We start from the raw sequence: 24,492 nt of genomic DNA, 5'->3' as shown, positions 1-24,492 counted from the left end.
CTGGTATGGGTGGGGACACTCCACATGATCAAAGTAAGTTGTGAACTCATTCATCTCCATCATGGGCACTAGTTTCCCCAGCATCCAGGACATCTTCAGGGAGCGATGCCTCAAAAAGGCGGCACCCATCATTAAGGACCCCCATCACCCAGGACATGCCCTCTTCTCATTGCTACCATCAGGCAGAAAGTACAGGAGCCTAAAAGCAGAAATTGCTTCTTCGCATCTGCCATCAGATTTCTCAATGGACACTGAACCCATGATTACCACCCCTCTACTTTTATTTCTTTCTTTTTGCATTTTATACAGTTGCAAGAAAATTTTTGTGAGCCCTTTGCAATTACCTAGTTTTCTGCATTACTCATAAAATGTAGCCTGATCTTCCTCAAGTTACAATAATAGACAAATACACTCTGCCTAAACTAACACAAATTGTACTTTTCGTGCCTTTATTGAACACATTGGACTGCGATGGATTAAACAGTCTGGAAGAAGAATGTGAACCCTTGTTTTTAATAACCGGTAGAACCTCCTTTAGCAACATTTCAGTTTCATTAATACTTCTGGGATACCTTGCATGAACAGTCCTCTTCAGGTCATACCAAAGCATCTCAATTGGGTTAAAGGCTGGACTCTGACTTGGTCATTCCAAAATGCAAATTTTCTTCTTTTTAAACCATTCTGTTGTTAATTTATTATTCTATTTCAGATCATTGTCTTGTTACATCATCCAACATCTATTAAGCTTCAGGTGATGGACCACTACCATAACATTCTCCGACAAAATGTCTTGACACTACTTTGAATTCATCGTTCCCTCAACGATTGCAAGCTGTTCAGGTCCTGAGGCAGCAAAGCAGCCCCAAGCCATGATGCTCCTTCACAGTTGGGATGAGGTTTTGGTGTTGGTGTGAGTCCGCTGCCAAGAAGGCCCACCAGTGCCTTTACTTCCTGAGAAAACTAAAGAAATTTAGCCTGTCCCCTAAAACCCTCACTGATTTTTATGGATGCACTGTAGAAAGCATTCTTCCAGGGTGTATCACAACCTGGTATGGAAATTGTCCTGTCCAAGACCAGAAGAAGCTGCAGAAGATCGTGAACATGGCACAGCACATCACACAAACCAATCTTCCGTCCTTGGACTCACTTTACACCGCACGCTGTCGGAGCAGTGCTGCCAAGATAATCAAGGACACGACCCACCCAGCCAACACACTTTTTGTCTCTCTTCCATCTGGGAGAAGGTTCAGAAGCTTGAAGACTCGTACGGTCAGATTTGGGAACAGCTTCTTTCCAACTGTGATAAGACTGCTGAACGGATCCTGACCCGGATCTGGGCCGTACCCTCCAAATATCCGGACCTGCCTCTCGTTTTTTTTGCACTACCTTACTTTCCATTTTTCTATTTTCTATTTATGATTTATAATTTAAATTTTTAATATTTACTATCGATGTGTAATCCAGGGAGTGGGAAGCGCAGAATCAAATATTGCTGTGATGATTGCACGTTCTAGTATCAATTGTTTGGCGACAATAAAGTATAAAGTAGTGCCCTTTTTCCTCCAAACATAACAGTGTGCACTTCCACCAAAAAAATTAACTTTTGTTTCATCTTCCCACAGAACACTGTCCAACATATGCTGCGGAACATCCAGGTGGTCTTTTGCAAATTGAGATGTACAGCAATTTTTTTTGGAGAACAGTGGTTTCCTCCATAGTGTCCTTCCATGAACACCATTTTTGCTCAGTGGTTTTCTTATAGTGGACACATGAGCAGAGACTTTAGCAACTTTTAGAGATCTCTGCAGGTCCTCTGCTGTAACCCTTGGGTTCTTTTTCACCTGCTTCAGCATTGCATGTTGTGCTCTTGGTGTGATCTTTGCAGGATGCCCACTTCCTACAGAGAGTAGCAACAGTACAGAATTTCCTCCATTTGTAGACAATTTCTCTTACTGATGATCATTCAGGTCTTTAAAAATGCTTTTGGAGCCTTTTCCAGCTTGATGCATCTCTACAATTCTTCTTCTAAGGTAGTGGTCACCAACCTTTTTAAGCCCAAGATCCCCTACCTCGACCTCTGTGAAGGCAAGATCTACCTACTAAATCTTTTAGAGAGAAAACAGCTCAGATTGTACTTCCAATTTGAGGCCTTTTATTTGGGCGAATTGCATTTGAATTACACAAAATACTTTTGTCAAACTTTCAAATTAATTTAAACAAGAAAACACTGTAACTAGCATATCAAACAGGCCATAGCTGTCTTTCTTTAAGAATATTACAATACTTCACACCTTTAATTTTAAGTTTATTTAATTTTATTTCAACACAAAAAATAAATGAATAAAAATTGACTGTTGCATTCAGTGTGATGACTGGGGCTGAATACTTTCTGCTAGTTCCCTGAAATTTGGCTCATAACTACAGACAGCCAGTCTGGGAGGTGTAGGGTTGTCAATTGTCCTGTATTTCCCCCGCTAAGGTAGAGCATTCCTATGAAACCTTTCGTGCTGAAATGCTTTACGCCAAAGAAGCAGTTACCATTAATTTATATGGAAAAAAATTTTGAGCGTTCCCAGACCCAAAAAAATAACCCACCAAATCATACCAAATAATACATAAAACCTAAAATAACACTAATATATATTAAAAGCAGGAACGATATGATAAATACACAGCCTATATAAAGTAGAAATAATGAAAATTAAGCCAAAACCGACTGGTGGGGTAAAGAAATCGGCCCGTACGCACATGCGCACACAGGTGCCCGCGCAAGGCTTCATGGTCATGGTAGTCTTTCTCGGGGTAAACACAAATGTCCCGGGATTTGAATGCTACTTTTGTCCGTTATTTGGGAGTGAGAAAGTTAGCAACCATAGTGAGGTGTCTGTCAGTAAGTCAGCTCCTGTACTTAGATTTAATAATTTTCATCTGTGAAAATGCTCAGCCCCATCAGTAGTAATTGCCACCAGTTTATGAATGGGGATGTCATTTTCACGGACGTAGTTTTTAAAACTCATTGTAAATATCCTCATCTCTCGTTCTTTCCTTTAATTGCAAAAGACTGAGGAAGTTCTCCTTTGTTGTAAAATCCTGGAAAGCCATTCTGACAAATACAACGAGCTGAGCTGTTTGCATTACATCCAGGGATTCATCGAACTGTAGTGAAAAATATTCACGTCCTCTGATGGTGACTCTACCCTCCTTGTCACTGTTGCAGGGCCAAGCAGTATATTATGTATTGCGGTTGTGATGCCATTTTTGTTTTTAAAGTCATTAAAAACAGTTTCTGCTGTAATGACCATTGCTTCCTTGAATAAATGGGCATATGTAAAAGGCTTCTTGGGTTCAGCCAAAAGGTGACTTACACGAAATGATGCTTCAATAGCAGCCTTATTTTGAGCAGCATGTTTTGTGAAAAACGATTGCTGGGCCTTCAACCCCGATTTCACCTCAACTTTCCAGGCACGAATTGCGTTCTTTGGGGGATAGGTGTCTTTAAATTCCTGGTGGTTGGTGTTGTGGTGCCGCTCCAGATTCCCTCTTTTAGTCAGTGCTTGTGTTTGGTGGCACAACATACATACACACTTGTCTTTCACCAAGGTAAATAGAAATTCCTCTTCCCATTTGGATGGAATTTGTATGTTTTCGCCTTCTTTCGTGGAGCCTCCGCTATGCTATCAGGATATCACGAGCGATTGCCGATTGCGTCGCCTCTGATCTGAGCCAACATTTACGTACTGGGCAGCACCTAATTAATTAGCTTGTTTATTTCAGCTTTTTTTCTTAAAAATGTGCTGTGTGCATCCCGACTACCGCTGCACCACTGACTGCTTCGCGGCCCGGAGGTTGGGGACCACTGCCGTATATTGATGTTTGCGACAGTCAGTACTCTTATCCCTAATCTGATTGATCACTTCGATGCAGCACAGGCTACGCTGAAAATGCGGTGCATGGCGGGAGAGCTACACACATGCGCACTGGGCAGATAGAATGGAACTAAACCCCCGCAACCCGGAAACACTCTCCTTACAAACAGCTTTTTAGTGAAAATATTGCTATATTACCATTATCCTAATTAGTATTACTTACTTTTATAATGCTCACATTACAACAGTATTTGTGTATTTATTTTTGATTCTTCTTCGGGACCTACTGGGAAAGTCTGAAAGATCGACAGGTTGGCGACCCCTATTCTAAGGGCTTCTGAAAGTTGTTTTGATCGAGGCATAGTGCATATAAACAGATCTTTCTTGAGAAGAGCAGCCTCTATCAGTAACCAGACATTGGGCGTCTTTTTCATATATAAAAAAAATAGGACAGGGCACCGCTACAACCCACACTTCCAAGCTATCTCATTGATTGGAACACCTGGCTCCAAATACCTTCTGTAGAAGGCGGCATCCCAGCGGTTCAAGCAACACACATAAAAGTTGCTGGTAAACGCAGCAGGCCAGGCAGCCAGCGGTTCACCTACTTTTTTGAACCTTTACTATGATTGTTTAAACACTGTACTCAGTATTGACAAGATGTAGTACAATTATCTGTGTGTTATTAATTTAGGTAGATTGTGTTTGTCTACTATTGTGACCTGGATGAAGACGAGACCACATTTTATGAGTAATTAATGCAGAAAACTAGGTAATGCAAATGGTTCACGAACTTTTTCTTGCAACTGCACATACTTTCTGTAATTTATTTTTAAATTATGTATTGTAATGTACTGCCGCCGATTAACAAATTTCACACCAGTGATATTAAAGCTGATTATGATTCTGATTGTCATATGTATGTGTGCAACTCGTAGACTTACAGAACTAATTTGGTAACTACTGCGGAGCTAGAATAATCTCAGTGGGTGAATGATACAGGCAAGGTCATACAAAATCAAATTAATTAGGTAGTGCCACATTATGAAGGTGAAACTATATTTAAGTGCTAACCAATTACTTTCAGGGCATTTAACATGTTAAAAATTAGACTTGGTGAAAAGCTGAAGTACAAAAGTTCTCATTTCCATAGTCAAATTGGTTCTCTTCATTCAATAAATTATATATTAACAATATGAAGATTTTATTTGTAAATCAAATGAGTAAAATATTGAATTTATTTGAATTTTAACTCTTTTTGTTTAACTTTTTTGGGTGTGGAGAGATACTATTTTAATATTTCATTGCTCCTGCCATATTTAATATCATTCAAAATGTACACTTAATTATATTCTGAATTTCAGCTCCCCTTGCAGACTGTCAAACTGCACAATATTGAACTATGGCTGAATTGATTCGCATTTTCTCACAGTAGTCCTGGAGGAAAATAATTCTGACTGGCTGTAATAAACCTTGCCACAGAGCTACTCTTGCACAACCATGTTTTTAAAACTCAAGATGAATCCTAAAATTGTGCAAACACCAAGATGCGCTTTTGTGTTAGGTGAAAATGAAGAAGCTAATATCACTGTACAGAAAAGATGGTCATGCCTTTGGTTAAGGCAGCTCATGTCATAAAAGATGCCTAGAACTCCTTTTGATCACATTCCTGGAATAATGTTTTCATTCTAATTATATTACTTATGCTTCCTATCCTCAGGTGTCATTTCCTCACTTTTCAGCATAAATTATTTGAAATGAATAAGTAATCATCTGATCAAAGATAAACCAGCATCAAATTAATCTTAGGAGACATTAAACTGAATGACCAAAGTCTGTGTCCATCTGTGCGTGTGTATGAATAGGGAGGGGATTCCAGAGCTTTAGGCAAAATCATCTTGGGGTTCAGCAAAGCATCTACCTGGGTATATAACAGCTTGGCATGCCAAATACTCAGCACATGACCACAATAAACAGCAGAATTGTGGATACAGCTCAGCGCATCATGTAAACCAACCTCCACTCAACAGACTCTATCTATACTTCTCACAGCCACAGTAAAGCAGCTAGCATAATGAAATACACCGCTGAATATCTCTCTTCCCTCCTCTTCCATCGAGCAGAAGATACAAAAGCCTGAAAGCACATACCACCAGGCTTAAAGACAGCTTCTACCCCCTGTTACCATTTTCTCCAACGGGCCTCCAGTAAACGATGAACTCTTGAATCTCACGATCGATCACATTATGATCTTGCACTTTATTACAGCACTACACTTCCCCTAGCTTTTACACTTTATTCTGCATTATTATTTTACCTTGTTCTAGGTCACTGCAGTGTGATTTGTATGGACATTATCCTGGGGCATCTGACAATTATAAACCAATACCAGTATCAAGGTAAAAATCAGATACACAAAACATCAACATTTCTCGGAAAGGGTGGAATGAAGTAAAGGAAGAACTTGAAAAGGAATGACAATTTTACAGTCAACGTAACAGGTACTGCAGATCAAAACTCAAACTGCTGGAGGAACTCAGCAGGTTGAGCAGCATCAGTGCAGGAATATTAACAGTCAACGTTTCCAGTTGTGATACTTCTGTCGCCACTGTTGGTCAATGTATGCACAGGATGACATGTAAACAATTGGGAAGGAAGTGCTAGTAGTTCACTAGAATATCACTTGGATTAGAGGGTATTTAACTATAAGGAGATACTGGGCAAACAGATATTTTCATTGGGGCAACAGAGGCAGAGGGCAAAAAGATACCACTTTATACCACAGGGTACACATTGAACAAATAAAATTAATAATAATTTTCTATAACTTCAATGTTTTAAAAAAAACTCACGTTTTGTTCACATAGCAGTTTCAGATCATCTCGTTGAGGAGAGCTTCCAAGTCCCCACTGTGCTTCTAGTGCATCAAGCTGACTTGGTACAAGGATATTGACCCGCCCTTCTCCTGGACCATTTTGATCCACAACTAATTCTTTCACTCTAGATCAAAAGCAGGTTTGAGGCAAGGGGAATAAAAATAAAATAACTATTTATTTTTTAGGTTAATTTCTTCATTAAACAGATTTCAAATTTATAGCCTTTGTAGCCTGTACTAAAAGGACTGGCAACTTTCTAATAATGTCCTGATAAAATTACAAGATTTAGATTAGAAGGTGTGCTATAACTTGTGATTTAACAAACAGTAAAACTCCAGTTTTTAAATTTGTTTTGGATGAAAGTTAAGCTCCAAAAGCAAAGGTGAGCTTTCGTATTCCAGAAGACCAGAGAAAAACAATTAGAGTATTATTTACATAATATTCTTCAAGTGATTTTCTAATATTATAACACCAATTAATGAGCTGTATCCTCCCTACTGTAGGCCAGGTTAATCCATGGTTAAAATCTACCAGTACACACCCTTTTGACAGGACATAAAGTCTTATGCCTTATTCCCAATTTAAACCTACATAATTTCAGCCCTGTATTTGATCATAACAGAAGTAAATCAACAATGTCCTCCTGATTGTAGAGGTTTGTGTCAAGCTGTCAAGTTAAGGTGGAGGCAGCAAGTCAGATTTCTTCTCACTTGTGGAAGTTTTATGTTAATTATATTCCTTCTTTAAATAGTCATCCAGCTGCACTTGATGATTTATGTTAATATGTATCAATGACTGTCCCCTCCTTGCCTCAGTCATCAAAATATATTATACTTCTAATGCAACTGAAACAAAAATAAACCCAGCATTTTAAGATATAGGAGCAGAATTAGGCCATTTGGCCCATCGAGTGTGCCATTCAATCATGGCTAATCCTTTTTTCCTCTCCTCAGCCCCATTCCCCAGCCTTCTCCCTGTAACCTTTGATGCCATGTCCAATCAAGATCCTATCAAGCTTTGCCTTAAATACACACAATGACCAGGCCTCCACAGCTTCCTGTGGTAATAAATTCCATAAATTCACCACCCTTTGGCTAAAGAAATTTCTCTGCATCTCTGTTCTAAATGGATGCCCCTCTATCCTGAGTCTGTGCCCTCTTGTACTAGACTCCCCCACCATGGGAAACATTCTCTCCACATCTATTCTGTCTATGCCTTTCAACAGTTGAAAGATTCCAATGAGATTACCCCTCATCCTTCTAAATTCCAGCGAGTACAGACCCAGAGTTATCAAACGTTTCTCGTATGATAACACTTTCATTCCCGGAATCATCCTTGTGAACCTCCTCTGAATCCTCTCCAATGTCAACACATCTTTTCTTAGATGAGGAGCCCAAAACTGTTCACAATAGTCAAGGAGAGACCTCACCAGTGCTTTATAAAGCCTCAGCATCACATCCCTGCTCCTGTATTCTAGGCCTCTTGAAATGAATGCCAACATTGCATTTGCCTTCCTTATCACCAACTCAACCTGCAAGTGAACCTTCAGGGTGTTCTGCACAAGGACTCCCAAGTCCCTTTGCATCTCAGATTTTTGGATTTTCTCCCCATTTAGAAATAGTCTGCACATTTATTTCTACTACCAAAGTGCATGACCATGCATTTTTCAACATTGTATTTCATTTGCCACTCTCATGCCCATTTTGACCTATGATTTGACTAAATTTATAAAGAGGTAAATGAAAATGTATGTACTCTACAACAGGAATAAGAGGAAGTAATCTACATTTGAGGATATATTTTGCATTCTTGCCAATGTTGCTTTCCATGATGACTCAACAACATAATTCAACCAAGTCAACTATGACATGTTATTTTCAAGAACTGGAGAATAAGAAACAACATTAAAAAAAAATCAACATATTCTAGTTTGTTGATGCTATGTAGCTGGCTTGCATTGTAAAAATTGTCAGGAGAATGCTGGGAGACTGAAAGGTTTCCCAGTTCAGAAGGACCCAAGCTGTACATGAATTCCTCAGAGCTAATGTACAGATACAGCAAGCTACCAGGAGAGCAAATTGTATGTTGGATCTCACTGGAATAGAATTTAAGTTCAAGAATGTAACAGAGCTCTGGTGAGACAACCCCGGAATATTTAGTTCTGATTAACCTACTTAAGGAACCTGTACTTTATGCTTGTGTTCAGAACATTGTTGCAATAGAAATACCGCCCCAAATGTTCAACAGAATGATTCGTGGGATGGATTGGGGGTGGGGGGTGTGGAGTGGACATCAACCTCGATTTTAAAAGAATGAGAAGTGATCTCATTGAAACATTAAATTGTTACAGAGCTCAATAAATGAACTAGCAATGTTTCCTCTGGTTCTGATGTCTTAAGCCAACTGCCCATCTCAGGATAAGGAGAAAGATATTCAAAACAGAAATGAAAAGAAATGTCTTCACTGAAGACTATGATTCTTTGGAATTATTTGTCCAAGATTGTCATGGAGGCTTAGTTTCTGAATATTCAAGGCAGACATTACTAGAAATTTTGGATTTTAATGTTATCAAGGGAAGGTAATTAATTAATGCAGGAAAATGGTACAGGCCATTATATTAGTAAACAGAGGATGTATAAAGCACCAAAGCTCTGCTTATGTTCCTTATGTTCTTATATAAATGAATAATTTGTAAGTAAAATTAATTTGCCATTTTAATCTACCACAGTTAATATTGAAAATAAATACAAACAGTAATTAAAATGGCATGTATCTCAACTGAGTTCAAAATTAGCACTTTATAAGAAAAATAGTAAATTTAGCAAGGGACCAGTGGGACTAAGACTGCCACTGGTTTGATTAAATACTGAATACAAATGCAATTTGTGCAGGGTTCTATCCAACGAACACTATAAGCATTGTCCTTAACACAAAGCAGAAGATGCATTCTCATACATTTTAATAATATTGCAAAGTACAAGTTTCTGGTCTTGATTTGTATTTACATAGCCTTTAGGTCAGCAAACAAATCATTTTGAAAAAAAAACAAAGTTGTGAAAATTACACTGAAACAATGCAAAAAACTGTTTATTCTACCTTCCAACAAATAATGGGAAAAATGAAGAAAATACATTTTATAAAAAAATGTTAGTTAATAAAATTACACGCAATTTGGAATAACTGAAGACTTAAGTGTTTCAGTACAAAATGGGAAGGTTATATGGGGATGGGGAAAATGGGGGGGGGGGGAATTGGAAGGTCAGAGGAGAAAGAAATAGAATGACAGAAAGATATAGACCTGGTAGGTGAAGGAGGGAAGTCATCATAGTCGAGGTAGGTAGGAGAGAGGTCAGATCGGCTCCCACCACCTTGCTGAAAGGGAATATCCGAGGGACTTATTCCAAATTCCTTTACTCTGCAGTAGTAAGCAAACGTGTGAACAAAGAGGAAGGAGGAAATTTCAGTCAGGAAAGAACAATATAATTAAAACTTGAATGAAAGATCACCTGTCGAAAAATACTCCCATTTTAATTCAAGAAATTTTTGGATTTCTCTTTTCAATTTAAACAAAAGTCTGAAAGAAACAGTTGAGCCAGTTATGAAGATGAAACTAGAAAAAATTGTACCAAACATTCTAAATAGCCACAACAGCAATATCTGGATGTTAATGACACACTGCCTAACACATGACACTTAAATGTCTCACATACAACAATGGAACACAAACAGAAACTAAATATTTACACAAGAATTCAGTGGGGACCTGACAATGTGAGGAAACAGATGACTAAAAGCAGCATATAGAGTACTTTTATTCAAGATGTGCCACAGGGATAAGCTGTATAATTATAGGTCAATGGAGATCCAAGGGACTACAAGTGCTGGAATTCAGAGAAGAAAACAAAGTACTCAGCATGTCAGGCAGCATCTGTAGAGAGAAATGAACAGTCGCCGTTTCAGGTCAAGATGCTCCATCTGGACTGTATAAGAGGAGAGTGGAAAAGATGGAATACAATCTGACAGGTAATAAGTGGATCCAGGTGAAGAAAGGTAAGTAACAGATGGAAAAGGAAGGGTGGAAATAGCAAAGAGGCTAGGACATCAGAAAGTGCCCGCAGTCGATGGAATCTGATAGGAAAGGGTATGTGGCGGAGGAACTGGGTAGACTAGGAGAGAAAAAAGGACAGAATGGGAGCAAGTGTTCTGAAATTGAAGAATTTAACATCCCTATTGTCAGGTTGTAGATGACTCAGGTAGAATATGAAATGCTGTCCCACTCTTCCTCTAGTTTAGATTACAGGTCTACGAGTCTACGATAAATGGTAAGGAAGTTATTGGGGGGGGGGAGGGTCAAGGTTAATCGATATTTGGAAAGGCAAAAATTCTAAGACAGGAAAATAGTCATCATACTTTTGCAAAGGAGAAGTCCTATCTGATCAATTTGATTAAATTTCTCAGAGACAGAACATGATGGTTGAAAGTTGTTTTTATGATCAGTAGTGTTCCACAGGGTTGACTGTTGGGACCCATACTACTTGCTACATATACTAATGATTTGGAATTGCTTATAAACAGTACGAATAATAAGTTTCTGGATGACACAAGAAGTAGTGGTGTTGTTGATAGTGAGGAGAATATTCTTAGGCTTACTGGTGATATTGTTCAGTTGGTAAAATAAGCAGAGCAATGACAGAAAGAAGTTAATTCTGATAAGTGTGTGGTGATGTAATTCGAAGGTGTAACAAGGATAGGTCATCTACCAATGAAAGGCAGGTCATGGAGACTATTGACAATGAGGATAGACAAGTCCAAGAATTCCTGAAGGTGGCAGCACAGTTAGATAAAGTGGTGAAGGCAACTTATTGGATATTTGGCTTCATTAGCTAGGGAAGAGAATATCAGAGTAAGGAGATTATTTGACAACACGGTTAAGGCTGATTTATACTTCTGCATCAAATTGACGCAGTAGGTATGGCGTAGCTGCGAACCCTACGCAGTGCCTACGCGGATCCCTACGCTGTAGCATGACACGCACCTCTCCCAAAATGTAACTACGCGTCACGGCAACGCAGACCGCAACAACTGTGATTGTTCTGCTTGGTAGCATCACATTTCCTCCTACGCTACAATAGCTTCCCATTGGACGACTGAAGGGCAGGGAAGGAACTCTGGCTGCAATGCTTTCCATAAAGCTTTACAGACCTCCGAAATTATGGAGGACACATTTCACTTTTATGAAAAAAGACGCTCGCTTTAAACTTATATACCCCAAGAAAGATTACCATGACCATGAAGCCTTGCACGGGCAGGTGTGTGCGCATGTGTGATGTGCACGAATTGCAGAGCAACGCAGACACACCAACGAACAAGAATAAATGCTCACAACGGTGTTGCACACTTGTGTAGGCTACGGCACAAGCTTGACGCACAAGTATAAATCAGCCTTTAGGCCAGAGCTGGCTAGATTACAGGAAAGACATGATTGTACTGGAGAGGATGCAGTGGAGAATCACCAGGAAATTGCATGGAATGGAGCATTTTAGTTATGAGGACACACTGGATCTGCTATTTTTTCCCTCAAGCAGAGGATTTGGGGTGGGGGGGGGGTTGGAAACTGAGAGGACATGAAACATTTTTCCACAAAGTAGAATTATCTAAAACTAGAGGACACAGATTTAGGACAAGGATGGGGGGGGGGGGGTTCAGGGGAAATCCTAAGAAAAAAGATGGTCACGTAAAGGGTAGCTGGAATCTGAATTACACTGCCTAAGGGGTAGATGGAAACAGACGCTCACAACATTTAAGCAGAAAGACACTTAAATTACTAAGGCATAGAATACAATGGACTGGTGTTGACCTGGTATAGCTGAAAACTCAGCAATATCTTAAATGGTAGTGGTATTTTTGATCATTAAAATTAAATACAGACATTGCTTACGTCTACTTTGCTTGAAGATTAAAGGATAAAGCTAAAGATATGAAGGAACTATTCAAACAGACTTATAAGATTTATGGGAAAGCAGGAAAGAGACCAGGCTTAAGATGATGTCACTTGTGTCCAAGAATTTCCAGGAACCAAGATCTGTGAGCTATTCATCAACTTTCACCAAGAAGCCAGTTATAGGATTTTGTACATATTAAACTTTCACTCTTTTATATAAACTACTAGTTATAGGTTATTTTGTTATGTTCAAGAGTCACTCTATTCTTCAACACTGGACATGGGAACCGCAAAATGATTTCTCACAATACCAGTAATTTATTGAATATACTATTCAAGACCTTGTTCTGATACCAATTATTGATCCAATATTCAAACACAACATGGACCAAGTGAAAAACAAATTAGCAATCATCACACTACAAAAACAGCACAAGATCAATATTTACAACTTTTACTTAAGGTTGGTAACCAATTCCAAGAAATCTAAACAATAATTTTGCTGTTATTGAAATACTGAAATGGAGATGGCATTTTGCTTCATATAAATTGCATTTTTAGAGAAAATAACATACCTGTTTGCATATCTAAGTGTATTTAGTGTATTCTCACAAGAACCCATCCCTGGAGAGATAGTAGCAATCTATGAATAAATGCAAAGATTAAGGAAGGCATAAAACATGCCTGCACCAAGCAAAAATACTGCATACGTATGAAGATTCACTAGTGAATAGTTCATGGTTTACTTTAGAGTTAAAAGCAATAGCAAACTGCTACAAAATACTGTTATTTCAGATAGAAATTCAGCATCATTCTGGTTCAAAATAGATCAGTTAACATCTATAATTAAGAACTGATAAATGTTGTTTAAAAACTGAGACAACAGATGTTGGTGGTTAAACATATTTTCAATTAAATAAATAAAAACATCTATAATTGCAAGTTTAAAAGTATTAACAAAACATAAACAATCAAGTATTATTGTTGTACAGGACCCTGATATATGCCACACATTTCTTGCTTTATAATCATTTCTGTTATTCAAAATACTGGACTGGTGGTAAAGCTCTTGGGTCAACCTCAGAATGTGAATGAATGATGTCTTTAAATATATTATTTCTTTACATTCTGTAGAACAAGTTAATAACAGCAAAATAACTCTTAACAATGCTGGAGGAACTCAACAGGTCAGGCAGCATTTATGGAGAAAAACAATGTTTCAATCTTAAGACTTTTCTTCAGGACTAGAAATAAAGAGGGCATAAACCAAAATAAAATGGCACGGGGGAAGGAGAGAAGCATGGACTGGGCAAGTGATAGGTAAACCAGGTGGGGCGGAGGGGGAAATGGATAGGTGAGGGATTGGGGAGGGTGCTGTGGGAATGCTGTGAAAAGCTGGGAGGTAATAGGTGGAAGAGGCAAAGAGCTGTTAAAAGATGGAATCTGATGAGATGACAGTGAACCATGGAATTATGGGAAGGAGGTGTGGGTGATGTGCAGGTCATGAGGGTGGGAAAGAGGAAAGAGGAAGAGGAAGGGTAAGTGGGCCAGAAGAATACGAGAAGACGAAATGTGGGGGGGGGAGGTGGTGGAGAAACAGATCAAGCACTCTTACTCTGAACACACAAGTTGAGGATAGATACAGATTAGAGGAATAGTACCTCATAATACCTCTTGGTAGTCTTCAAACTGACGGCATCAATATTGATTTCTAGAAACTACTCCCCTCTATTCTCCTACTCCTCGTTTTCCCTAATCCCTCTGGTTCCTTTACACCTTCTCTTTCCCCTCTCCCTGCCCTCACGACCTGCCTATCATCCACCTCTTCCTTCCTCTGATTGACCACCTCCTTTCCTTTATTCCATGGTCCACTGTTCTCTCCCATCCGATTCCATCTTTTCAGCGCTTTGCTTCTTAATCTCCCAACTTCTCACACCATTCCCACTTCTTCCTCTTCCCCCATCTACCCACCTTCCCCTTCATCTGAATTCACCCATCACTCACCCCATTTGTGCTCTTCCCCTTAACCCTTTTGTTCTGGATTCTGTCTTTTTTCTTTCCAGACCTGATGAAGGGTGCCAGTTTAAAACACTGACTGTTCATTTCCCTCCTTAAATGTTGCCTGACCCTCTAAGTTCATCCAGCATTTGGCTTCATTCCAGCATCTGCAGTCTTTCTTGTGTCTCAACAATAACTCTCAAAGGTGAGTTATTGCTGACGCAAAGGATGTTGTCCAGTAAAGATTTTATGGTGCAGTAAATATGCCAGTGATTATGACTATATTATTGATTATGACCAAGTTAACCGTAATAGCGTAGAGAAGGCCAAATTTTAAAAAAGATTCTATCAGAGTATCTTTCCTGAATTAATACTCCTAGTTTTAAAAAGGACCTAGTGCTTAAAAAAGATCCAGTTCTACTTTTATCTATTAAATTTTAATAATAATTTATCTAATACTCCTACTTCTATCTAATAACCTGTTAAAAAATTGTGGCATCAAATAAAAAGTAGAATTGTTTTGTTTCTGCTGTGAGCTCTGTCCTTTAATCCATTCTTCCATGTGCATGACCATTTACATATAATAATGAAGAGCTAACAGCTCACTTCAATCATATCTCAAGATATCCCTAAAAAACAAGTTAAACTTCAGGCGGATTTTGGAATCTGAAACAAACGTACAATGAACTCAGCCAGTTAAGCAGCACTATAAAAAAGAAACCAGTTAAAAATTCAGGGCAAAGACCCTTCATCTTTAACTGACCAAGAGATCATTATTTTCAGTAAAATACCGGGTGAATAGAAAGAAAAATGATTTACGCTAACTCCAACAATTTACTGGAGTATACCTATTTGCTTTGAACAGATATAGTTTTTAAAAAATGTGACTTACCATGCAAGTTCTGGAGTTCTCTCCTATAAAAGAATCTCTAAGCACTTGAGTAAGTTTACTAGCTCTGAATGGGGTGTGAGGTTTGTTTCGACCCAAGGCTCGGATACATTCCTATAATTACACAAAATAGATTATTAACGAGAGATGCAAACACGAGGAATTCTGCAGATGCTGGAAATTCAAGAAACACACACAAAAACTGCTGGTGAAAGCAGCAGGCCAGGCAGCATCTATAGGAAGAGGTACAGTCGACGTTTTGGGCCGAGACCCTTCGTCAGGACTGTTAACAGGCAGTTAAGATGAAGGGTCCTGACGAAGGGTCTCGGCCCGAAACGTCGACTGTACTGCTTCCTATAGATGCTGCCTGGCCTGCTGCGTTCACCAGCATCTTGTGTGTGTGTTGCTATTAATGAGAGATGCACAGACAACACGAAATTTCTGGATAGAAATACTTTTTGATGGAAATTCTAGAGCGAAATACAGGTACCTTATAGCAAAGGGATAAATAGCATTGTTGCTTGCTCTTCTCACCTCACAAATCTAACTTTAATTAAACTATAAATAACAAGTTGGAAACAGTAATGCAAATTACAACCATCATGTCTACAATTACACTTCTGAGGATTCCAAGTCTCAAACTTGTGAAACACAAGGCAGCTATAATTAAAATTTTCCTTTTATGGAATAAGTGCATAGGAACAGGAAAATAGACTAGAAGAAAAATTATTGCAGAGTTCAAAACAAGTTAAATGGCCATTGATCATGTTAGGAAAATGCTAAGTCTGATTGTGGCAACTTTTTATGTCGCAAAGGAATGATTTGCAATTCTTAAAAGGCTGCCACAATTGCACTTAGCATTCCCCTAAATTCCCACTTAGCATTAATTTTGATCATTTAAGTTTATTTTCTGTGTACATGAACAACATAAAGTGGCTACCCATACAGGAAATGCAGGCTTCACAATACACATGTACACTACAAGACTTGGTAACAAGATTTGCATCCAACTTATTTTGATATGAAGATGGGATGGAAATTTCACTGCAAGATTTGCAGTTGTTATCAGTGCAAGAACCATCTAACACACCCAACAATGTTCATATTATGTTAAATCATACCTGAAGAGAAACGCAGATGGTCAGGGGTGAAATAAGAGCACAAAAATAACAAATATAAAATTTTGGTGGTTAAAATTAAGGAATGAACTCAGATGTTTTATAAATATGTAAAGGAAAAGTGAATAATTGAGGCCATATCAGAGAGTAAAGCAAAGGGAAGAAACAGAAAAAAGTGTATAATTTTAATAAACACTTTCATCATCAGGTGATGTGCCCAGTTTGAGCTTTGACTGCCATGGCCCACACACTCCTGTTTCAGGTCAAGTGGATCAATTCATTAGTATTCATTTCCAGTTCTCTGGCTGCTGTCTCCAAATAAACACTATAAATCTCTTAACATAAAAGGTAAAATGATATAGATCTTGATGTTCAGGTGGAAGAATGTAAAGTATTAGAAATAGGATACAGAACCGCAAAGGAATAGGCCCTTACACCTACAATGTCCTTGCCAATTTAGACTATTCCCATCTTCCTCTACATGGTCTACGGCACTTCATTCCTTGAATGTTCATATGCCTGTCTAAATGCCTTTTAAATTTAAACTCAGAATGAAGGTAAACACAAGAGATTCTGCAAATGCTGGAAATCTAGAACAACACACACAAAATGCTGGAGGAACTCAGCAGGTCAGGCCATTTATGGAAATGAATAAACAGTCAACGTTTCGGGTCAAGACCTTTCTTCATGACTGGAAAGGAAGGGGAAAGATGCCAGAATAAAAAGGTCGGGGGGGGGGAGAGAGGGAAAGGAGGGCTAGCTAGGAGGTGGTAAGTGAAACCAGGTAGGTGGGACAAGTAAAGGAGCTGGAGAAAAAGGAATCTGATGGGAGAGGAGGGTGGACCATGGGAGAAAGGAAAGGAGACGGGCACCATGGCACCAAGGGGAGGTGACAGGCAGGTAAGGAGAAGAGTTTAGAGGCCAGAGTGGGGAATAGAAGAGGTGTAAAAATCTCAGGAGCTGAAATTTGTGTTAATAGGATAATTAGAGGGGATTTCAGGGTTTTTTTTAACCCAAATAACAAAGAAATCCTGGCTTTAAGTAAACATCTAGAGAAGCATTTGAAAATCTATAACCTACAAAGTTTTAGATCAAGAACTGTTAAGTGAGGTTAGCCGAAAATTTGGTACCCTGTGCTGGTAATTTTCACCATCCAAAAAGTTCAAATAAAAGCTTACAATCACTACAGCTGGCTTACAAAATATCTGATAGGTAGCCATGATTTATATGGACCTATAATAAAGATAAAAGTTGTTTCTTTGCATTACCTTGAGTGCTAAAAGACTCTTGTTAATTTCAGCCCCTTCAAGTCGCGTCTGTCGATCTGCACTGGAGGTGTCTGCACCCCTTTCATTTCCAGCCAGGTCTATTAAAGAAAATTTTCCATGCATTTTCCCTTTTCTGCGAAGAATTATCTGGAAAACTGCATGGCTTCTTGAAGAGTGAGCATTTGCAGAAGTCTGACCAGATGTTCTAAAAGGATATTGAAACAAATACTAAATTAAAGAATATTTGCAAAACTTATCGCATTATGACAAATAGCATCATTTAAAAGTTCAAGGTAAATTTATCAAAGTACTTGTGGGCATGCACAGTAAATACAAAAAAAACAGAATCAATGAATACCTGCACGAGACAACCAATGTGCAAAAGACAACAAACTGCAAAAACAAAGATTAATAATAATAAAAAATAAGCAATAAATATTAAGAACACACTGAAAGCTCCGTAAAAGTGAGTGCGTAGGTTGTGGAATCAGTTCAGTGTTGGGGTGACTGAAGGTAACCCCTCTGGTTCAAGAGCCTGATGGTTGAGGAGTAATAACTGTCACTGAATTATATTCTTTTTTTTAAAAAAAAGCTACAATACAAATGAATGGGAACAAAATATTTATAAAATTCAAAAAGGAGTATTGTCTGCAATGACTGGTTGAGGAAGGCCTATAAATCTACAACTGCTGGACAAACTTTGGCAAGACAAGATTTCGCATCAAATTAGCTCAACTGCAGTAAAGAGCTAAAACCCATAGACTTTCATTTCACTATACATGTAAAGTCTTTACAATAAATAATCTAGCTCTTTCTACTAGTCAATAAATTGATCATTAAAATTTTCATGTATCTGGAAGTCCTTTGCTTGAGTAAATAAACTTGTTGGTAATACCCAGGATCAATATTACATTTTCAGGTACAAGCTTACATCAAAACATTTTATTTTGAGCATTTATTTTATCTTCTTCTCAAGGTCATACAGATACACATTAAAAACCTAGTAAGCCCAGTGATCAAACTTCCATACAGGCACCCTTTCAAAAGCATCCCAATATGTAGACTGCCAAGGAAAAACTGGACACAAATTTTATTTTGCCTGTTTCTAAATTTGATAATAAGCAGCTTTATGTACAAAAATGATTTTCATGTTTTGAAATATTTTACTTCCATGAAGAAGTTCAACATGTATAAAATACAAAAATAATGCATGCAAGGATGACTCACCTGCAGCTATTACCAGCTTCAATTAGTTTCAATACATCTTCTGTACATTTAACATCTCGCTCTGAAAGTCCCACTACCTGAACCTGTTGCTTACCATCTTCCAGCACTCTTAGCTTAGCTTTTCTATTAAGTAAGTCGAATACCTGGATAATACAATGCACCAGATAAATTATTAACTGTAGAGACGGTTAACTGAAATTGATCAATTCTGCTGAAATTATTCAAATTAAAACAGCACTGTATATGAAAAAAATCTGATGAACAGCCATTTTTTTTTGGCAAAAAAGACAATGGATGCTGAATCATTAAGAGTATTCAAAAGGTGGAACAAGCAGGATTTAGCTAAAATAAATAGATCAACAGTGGAATAAGGGGTCAAACAAGAAAATACAGCTGAAGTCAAAGCACTAATGAAGTCATGAGTTTATGGAACTGTGAAACAGTCTCAGGAGCTGTTTGGTCTACATTTTTCAATATAATTAATATTCCTGTTAAAGTGGAAGTTCAAAATATATATAGATAAGAGTAGTCATGTTCTGAAACAAAAAGTCTTTCAGTTGGGAATTATCAAATGTGTCAAGAACTTACTGAAATTTGAAAAAGCTCATTTACCTTGCCACTGTAAATTTCAAAAAATGTTGCAAACACTTGGAGTTCTATTTTTCTGTAATTTGGTTTCTTTAACATTAGAAAAACATCCCGGGCTGTAAAGATGAAAATAAATAGTAAAATTCAAATGAAGAAGGAACATTAAATCAGTAACATTTAAAACAATATTGCTTTGACATTAAAGTATATGACTTATGTAAAATTACGTTAAAATATTTACCTGCTAATGCATAAATTCCCTTAGAACAATCCTGATTTTTTCCAGTGAAGTCACCACCCATAGTCTAAAAACCAAATCAGGAAAAAAATAATTGGGTAGAGGAATTTAAACATCAAAGGTACATTTGTGAAATGAAATCTATGCTAAATTGCAGCATTTTTCTTTGGGAGAAGTTACTACAAATGCATGTGGAAGTGACTGACAACAATTTTATTACAGTTTACGTTATTTAAATTCAAGATTCTCTTACCGTATTGCTGTTTAATTTGATGCAATGTTTCAGATTTTGCATCCCCATACCGATATGCTCCTCAGTCATTAATGTCCTTTTTAAAAATAATGTTCTTATATAAAATAAATCTTCTGTAATGAAAGTACAATCTTTCTCCCTTTATAATGTTTTTAAAATATATTCTATTCAATTGGCTATCTTTTCAATTCTACTGGAAGTTGTCACTTTATTACCAGCTTGTTCAAAATTGTTATTTTTCCACACCTAATATAATCCACGTAAATGTACGTGGTTTATGACTTTCATTACTTCTAAGCATCAAACTGCTGTCTGAGTGTGTTTTAGCATCAAGTTTTATAATTACTCCACTCAAACCCCAAGCCCCATTATTTACGATCCAAAAAGGCATGTGGCTTATTTAATGACTTTATCTTGTTATACACATTATCAAACAATTACCTAGTTGCTCCATAATATGCATAACCTGTCACATACGAGGGGTGATTGATAAGTTCATGGCCTAAGGTAGAAGGAGACAATTTTAGAAAACCTAGCACATTTATTTTTCAACATACTCCCCTCCTACATTTACACACTTAGTCCAGCGGTCATGGAGCATACGGATCCCTTCTTTGTAGAAGTCGGCGTCTTGGGCCTCCAGAAAGTGGTCTACAGCAGGGGTGATTGATGTTTGTGGCCTAACGTAGAAGGAGATGAGTTATACAGCTCTCATTATGCAGAAAGTTTGAAGTTAATGACTCATCTCCTTCTACCTTAGGCCACGAACTCTGCTGTAGACCACTCTCTGGAGGTCCAAGACGCCGACTTCTACAAAGAAAGGATCCGTATGCTCCACGACCACTGGACTAAGTGTGTAAATGTAGGAGGAGACCATGTTGAAAAATAAATGTGCTAGATTTCTAAAATTGATTCCTCCTACCTTAGGCCATGAACTTATCAATCACCCCACATAATTAATTGAGCATACAGTTTAGATTTTTTTCCCATGTGTGACATTCTACAATCATGCTAAATTGCAATGTCTTTATAATTTGATTTCATCAGCATGTGGATGAGGTTCAAATTGTTGCTCAATGGGCTTCAGATTCATGTGTTCTCCCTGCCTCTCCCAACCCCTGTGGCAACTACAAAACTATTAAGGCAGTGTAAAGAAAAAAGCATTAAAGTGAGAATTTGAGAAATATTATGCCTCTGAAGAAAATTGAGGAAATACTTATGGACAGCTGGTCTGCAACTTATTTGATTATCAGTGGTTAAGGAAATATTTTTTATTAAAAAATGTTTCCTTCAAGGAAACTAAACAGGCAATGAACAATAGTACAAGCCATACACGAACACAAGAGATTCTGCAGATGCTGCAAATCCAGACTAACATATATAAAATGCTGAAGGGACTCAGCCTGCCAGGCAGCATCTATGGCAACCTTTCCTTATTTGTCTCCAGTACCACCTCTGGCAACACAGTCTAGGCACCCCCACTCTCTGTGTAAAAAACTCGCCCCACACAGCATCTTTGAACTTACCTCCTCTCACTTAAACGCATGCCCTCTGGAATTAGACATTTTGACCCTGGGGGAAAAAAATATGCCAACCATCTACTCTTAACCATGCCTCCCATAATTTTATAAATTTCTATCAGGTCTTCCCTCAGCCTCCACAGCTCCACAGGAAACAATCCAAGTTCGTACAATCTCTTCTCATAGGATATGCTTTCTAACCCAGGCAGATACATTTATTCTGCACCCTCTCCAAACCATTCACATCCTTCCCAGAAGGATGCATGCATACTTTCAAGAACAAGTTGAAATGAAGTGTTTATTTACTTTTAACACCACAAAGTTATGCAAGAGGCAACTTTATTCTGTATCTCAAATTTCTGATAGTGATTTCTGAATTCTGCAAGGATGATTTTCCAATACATGATTGGCCATAACACAGAGATGTACCATATGCGACTTGAAAATTTCCAACGGTATAAGCATCTTCAATGAGACAGAGACTAAGCAGCATCCTGGCATTCAATGGTACTACTAACACTAAGCTCCATCATCAATATCCTTAAGGGATCACCAATGACCAGAAACTCAACTGAACTGTCACACAAACACCATGGATAGAAGAGAAGGTCTAAAACCGGATAACCTGAGTTGATTCAGACTCATTTATTTATCACATATACATCCAAAAATGCAGTGAAATGCTTATTTTGCATTAACAACCAATACAACCTAGGGATGTTCTTCTTGGGCAGCCTGCAAGTATTGCTACACATTCCATCGCTAACACAGCAAGCCCACAACGTTCAGCAAAGCAACACAAGCAACCACAGCAACAGTAACAAAACAAAATGAAACAGCAAAACAAGCTCCTTTCCCACCTTCCATCCATTCACACACAGACAGGCCTCCAACTCCAGCACAGGCCACCTCCAGATTCCTTGGCCCTGGATTCTCCCATCCTTCACCTGGACTCTCAGTCGTCGGGCAGCTGACTTCCAGACATGTCAACCCAGGGTCTTCGACCTCCAAACTCAGCAACCTTTCTAGCATCTACAAGTGGGTTGGATCACTGTATACCTGCTTATACGAGTGTGGTTCCAAACGCTCTTAAGAATCTTGGCACCATCCAGAGCAAAAGGGCCTGTTTGGCTGAAAGTATAACTTTCACTAGCTGTACAACACTTACAAAATGCACTGCAATTACTCACCTTGACTACTCCACGTGACCACTCAAACCTGTGATCTCTACCACTGAGAAAGATGAGAGTAGTAGACACATGGGGGGAGTACCAACACCTGGGAGGTTCCCTTTCAAGTCCTCCCTTCCCAGCCAAGAAATACATTGCTTATCCAAAACAGGCAACTCACTATTAATTAGCTCTTTGAAAACACTTTCACATGAAGGACTGCAGTGGTTTAGGACAATGCTCACCAATACCCAAGGGTAATTAGGGAGGGAAATAAATAACTGGATCTTTACAAATGAAGATGAAGAAACAGATAATGAAAGGTAACATCACTCATAAGATGTGCAACGTTGCTGAATCCAGTACTGCAGAATAGCCAAGTAAAATAAATTCACATTGAATACGAAGATAAAAGATAAGCACATTTCTCCAGGATCTAATTAGATTTTTATTTCTCCTATGCAACTGAACCATGCAATTATTTTAAAACTGTAGGGGAAAAAATGGATTACTTACATGTGTCTTTCCACTTCCAGTCTGACCATAAGCAAAGCAAGTTGCCATTCCTCTATCAAATATTGTTTCTACCAGAGGTCTAGCTGTAAACCTAAAGACCAAAAATAAAATTACAAGTGTGCAGTCAAAAATTCTTCAGTTTATCAACAACAGTGTCTCAAACTTCATTGTAGAAACTTTTTCATACAATGCTTGATAATGATCTACCTAGGGCGACGGTCAAAGAAATTAGTTGCTTTTTTTTAAAAAACGTGCCTTGAAAAAAAGAGGGACAGATGAAGGAGGGAATTCCAGAGGTTATAGTCATGGACAGCTGCTGGAACAAGATACCACAGCTGGAAGGATTCTAGGGATATCACTTTAATTCTAAGAGATATTACATAAGCAGTTTTATAAAGTAATCTTGTAATGTAGAAGTAATATATTTTGTTTTGTAATAGCTTTATAAATGGTGAGGATTGAATACAGAACTGACAACAAGCATCAGCACTTTAAAACAGGGCGATGGATGAAAAGTTGAATATGGCCAATACACTATGTAGAATGGAAGAGGCAATTCTCCATAAAACCAAATTTAAGTACATCGGAGAAGTTAAGGCCACAAGTAACAGGAGCATAGATACGCATACATTAGTCAGTTCCACACACAAACTTTACGTGACAATAAAATAACATGTGAACAATAAATTATCCTATACTGATGGTTACAAGCCATTTTAGAACATTTTCTAATTTTTGTTGCAATCCAATGACAGTACAATTGATGTACTTTACAAAAAAAATGAAAACACTGAATAAAACTTAAAATACAAGTCCAATTATAGTCTGGCACACCCAAGATCTCCTCTAGCTTTTTCAAAACTGAAACAAAATACATTACCTGCTGGGATCAATTTACTCTGCACCTTCAATTTGCAAATTTTTCAGACTTTTTTTTTGCCTCTGTCATTACCGAAAACATTTCTCACTTTTCCTTCAGGAACACGACTGCCCCACTCAGTCACTAGTGCTGGTCCTCTTACTAA

The 24,492-nt window shown here is 38.1% G+C and overlaps 1 protein-coding gene across 2 annotated transcripts in view; it reads right to left on the bottom strand.

Moving 5' to 3' along the window:
• kif2a (kinesin family member 2a) overlaps positions 1–24,492 on the bottom strand; it is a 127,019-nt gene that overhangs the window by 16,052 nt on the left and 86,475 nt on the right. Inside the window, exons 10-18 of one of the 2 annotated variants that reach the window (XM_063042986.1) lie at positions 23,468–23,558; positions 20,013–20,076; positions 19,796–19,887; positions 19,184–19,326; positions 17,957–18,161; positions 15,574–15,684; positions 13,259–13,326; positions 10,041–10,157; positions 6,719–6,866 (exon numbers count right to left, since the gene is read on the bottom strand). In XM_063042986.1, coding sequence (XP_062899056.1) covers positions 6,719–6,866; positions 10,041–10,157; positions 13,259–13,326; positions 15,574–15,684; positions 17,957–18,161; positions 19,184–19,326; positions 19,796–19,887; positions 20,013–20,076; positions 23,468–23,558 — 1,039 coding nt within the window. The remainder of the gene's footprint in view (positions 1–6,718; positions 6,867–10,040; positions 10,158–13,258; positions 13,327–15,573; positions 15,685–17,956; positions 18,162–19,183; positions 19,327–19,795; positions 19,888–20,012; positions 20,077–23,467; positions 23,559–24,492) is intronic. The other variant, XM_063042987.1, reaches the window with a different exon arrangement.

The sequence above is a fragment of the Mobula hypostoma genome, chromosome 3 (genome assembly GCF_963921235.1).
Source record: "Mobula hypostoma chromosome 3, sMobHyp1.1, whole genome shotgun sequence".
Taxonomy (NCBI): Eukaryota; Metazoa; Chordata; class Chondrichthyes; order Myliobatiformes; family Myliobatidae; genus Mobula; species Mobula hypostoma.
Note: the sequence above shows the minus strand (reverse complement) of the source record. Positions and strands in the feature narration are given on the sequence as shown.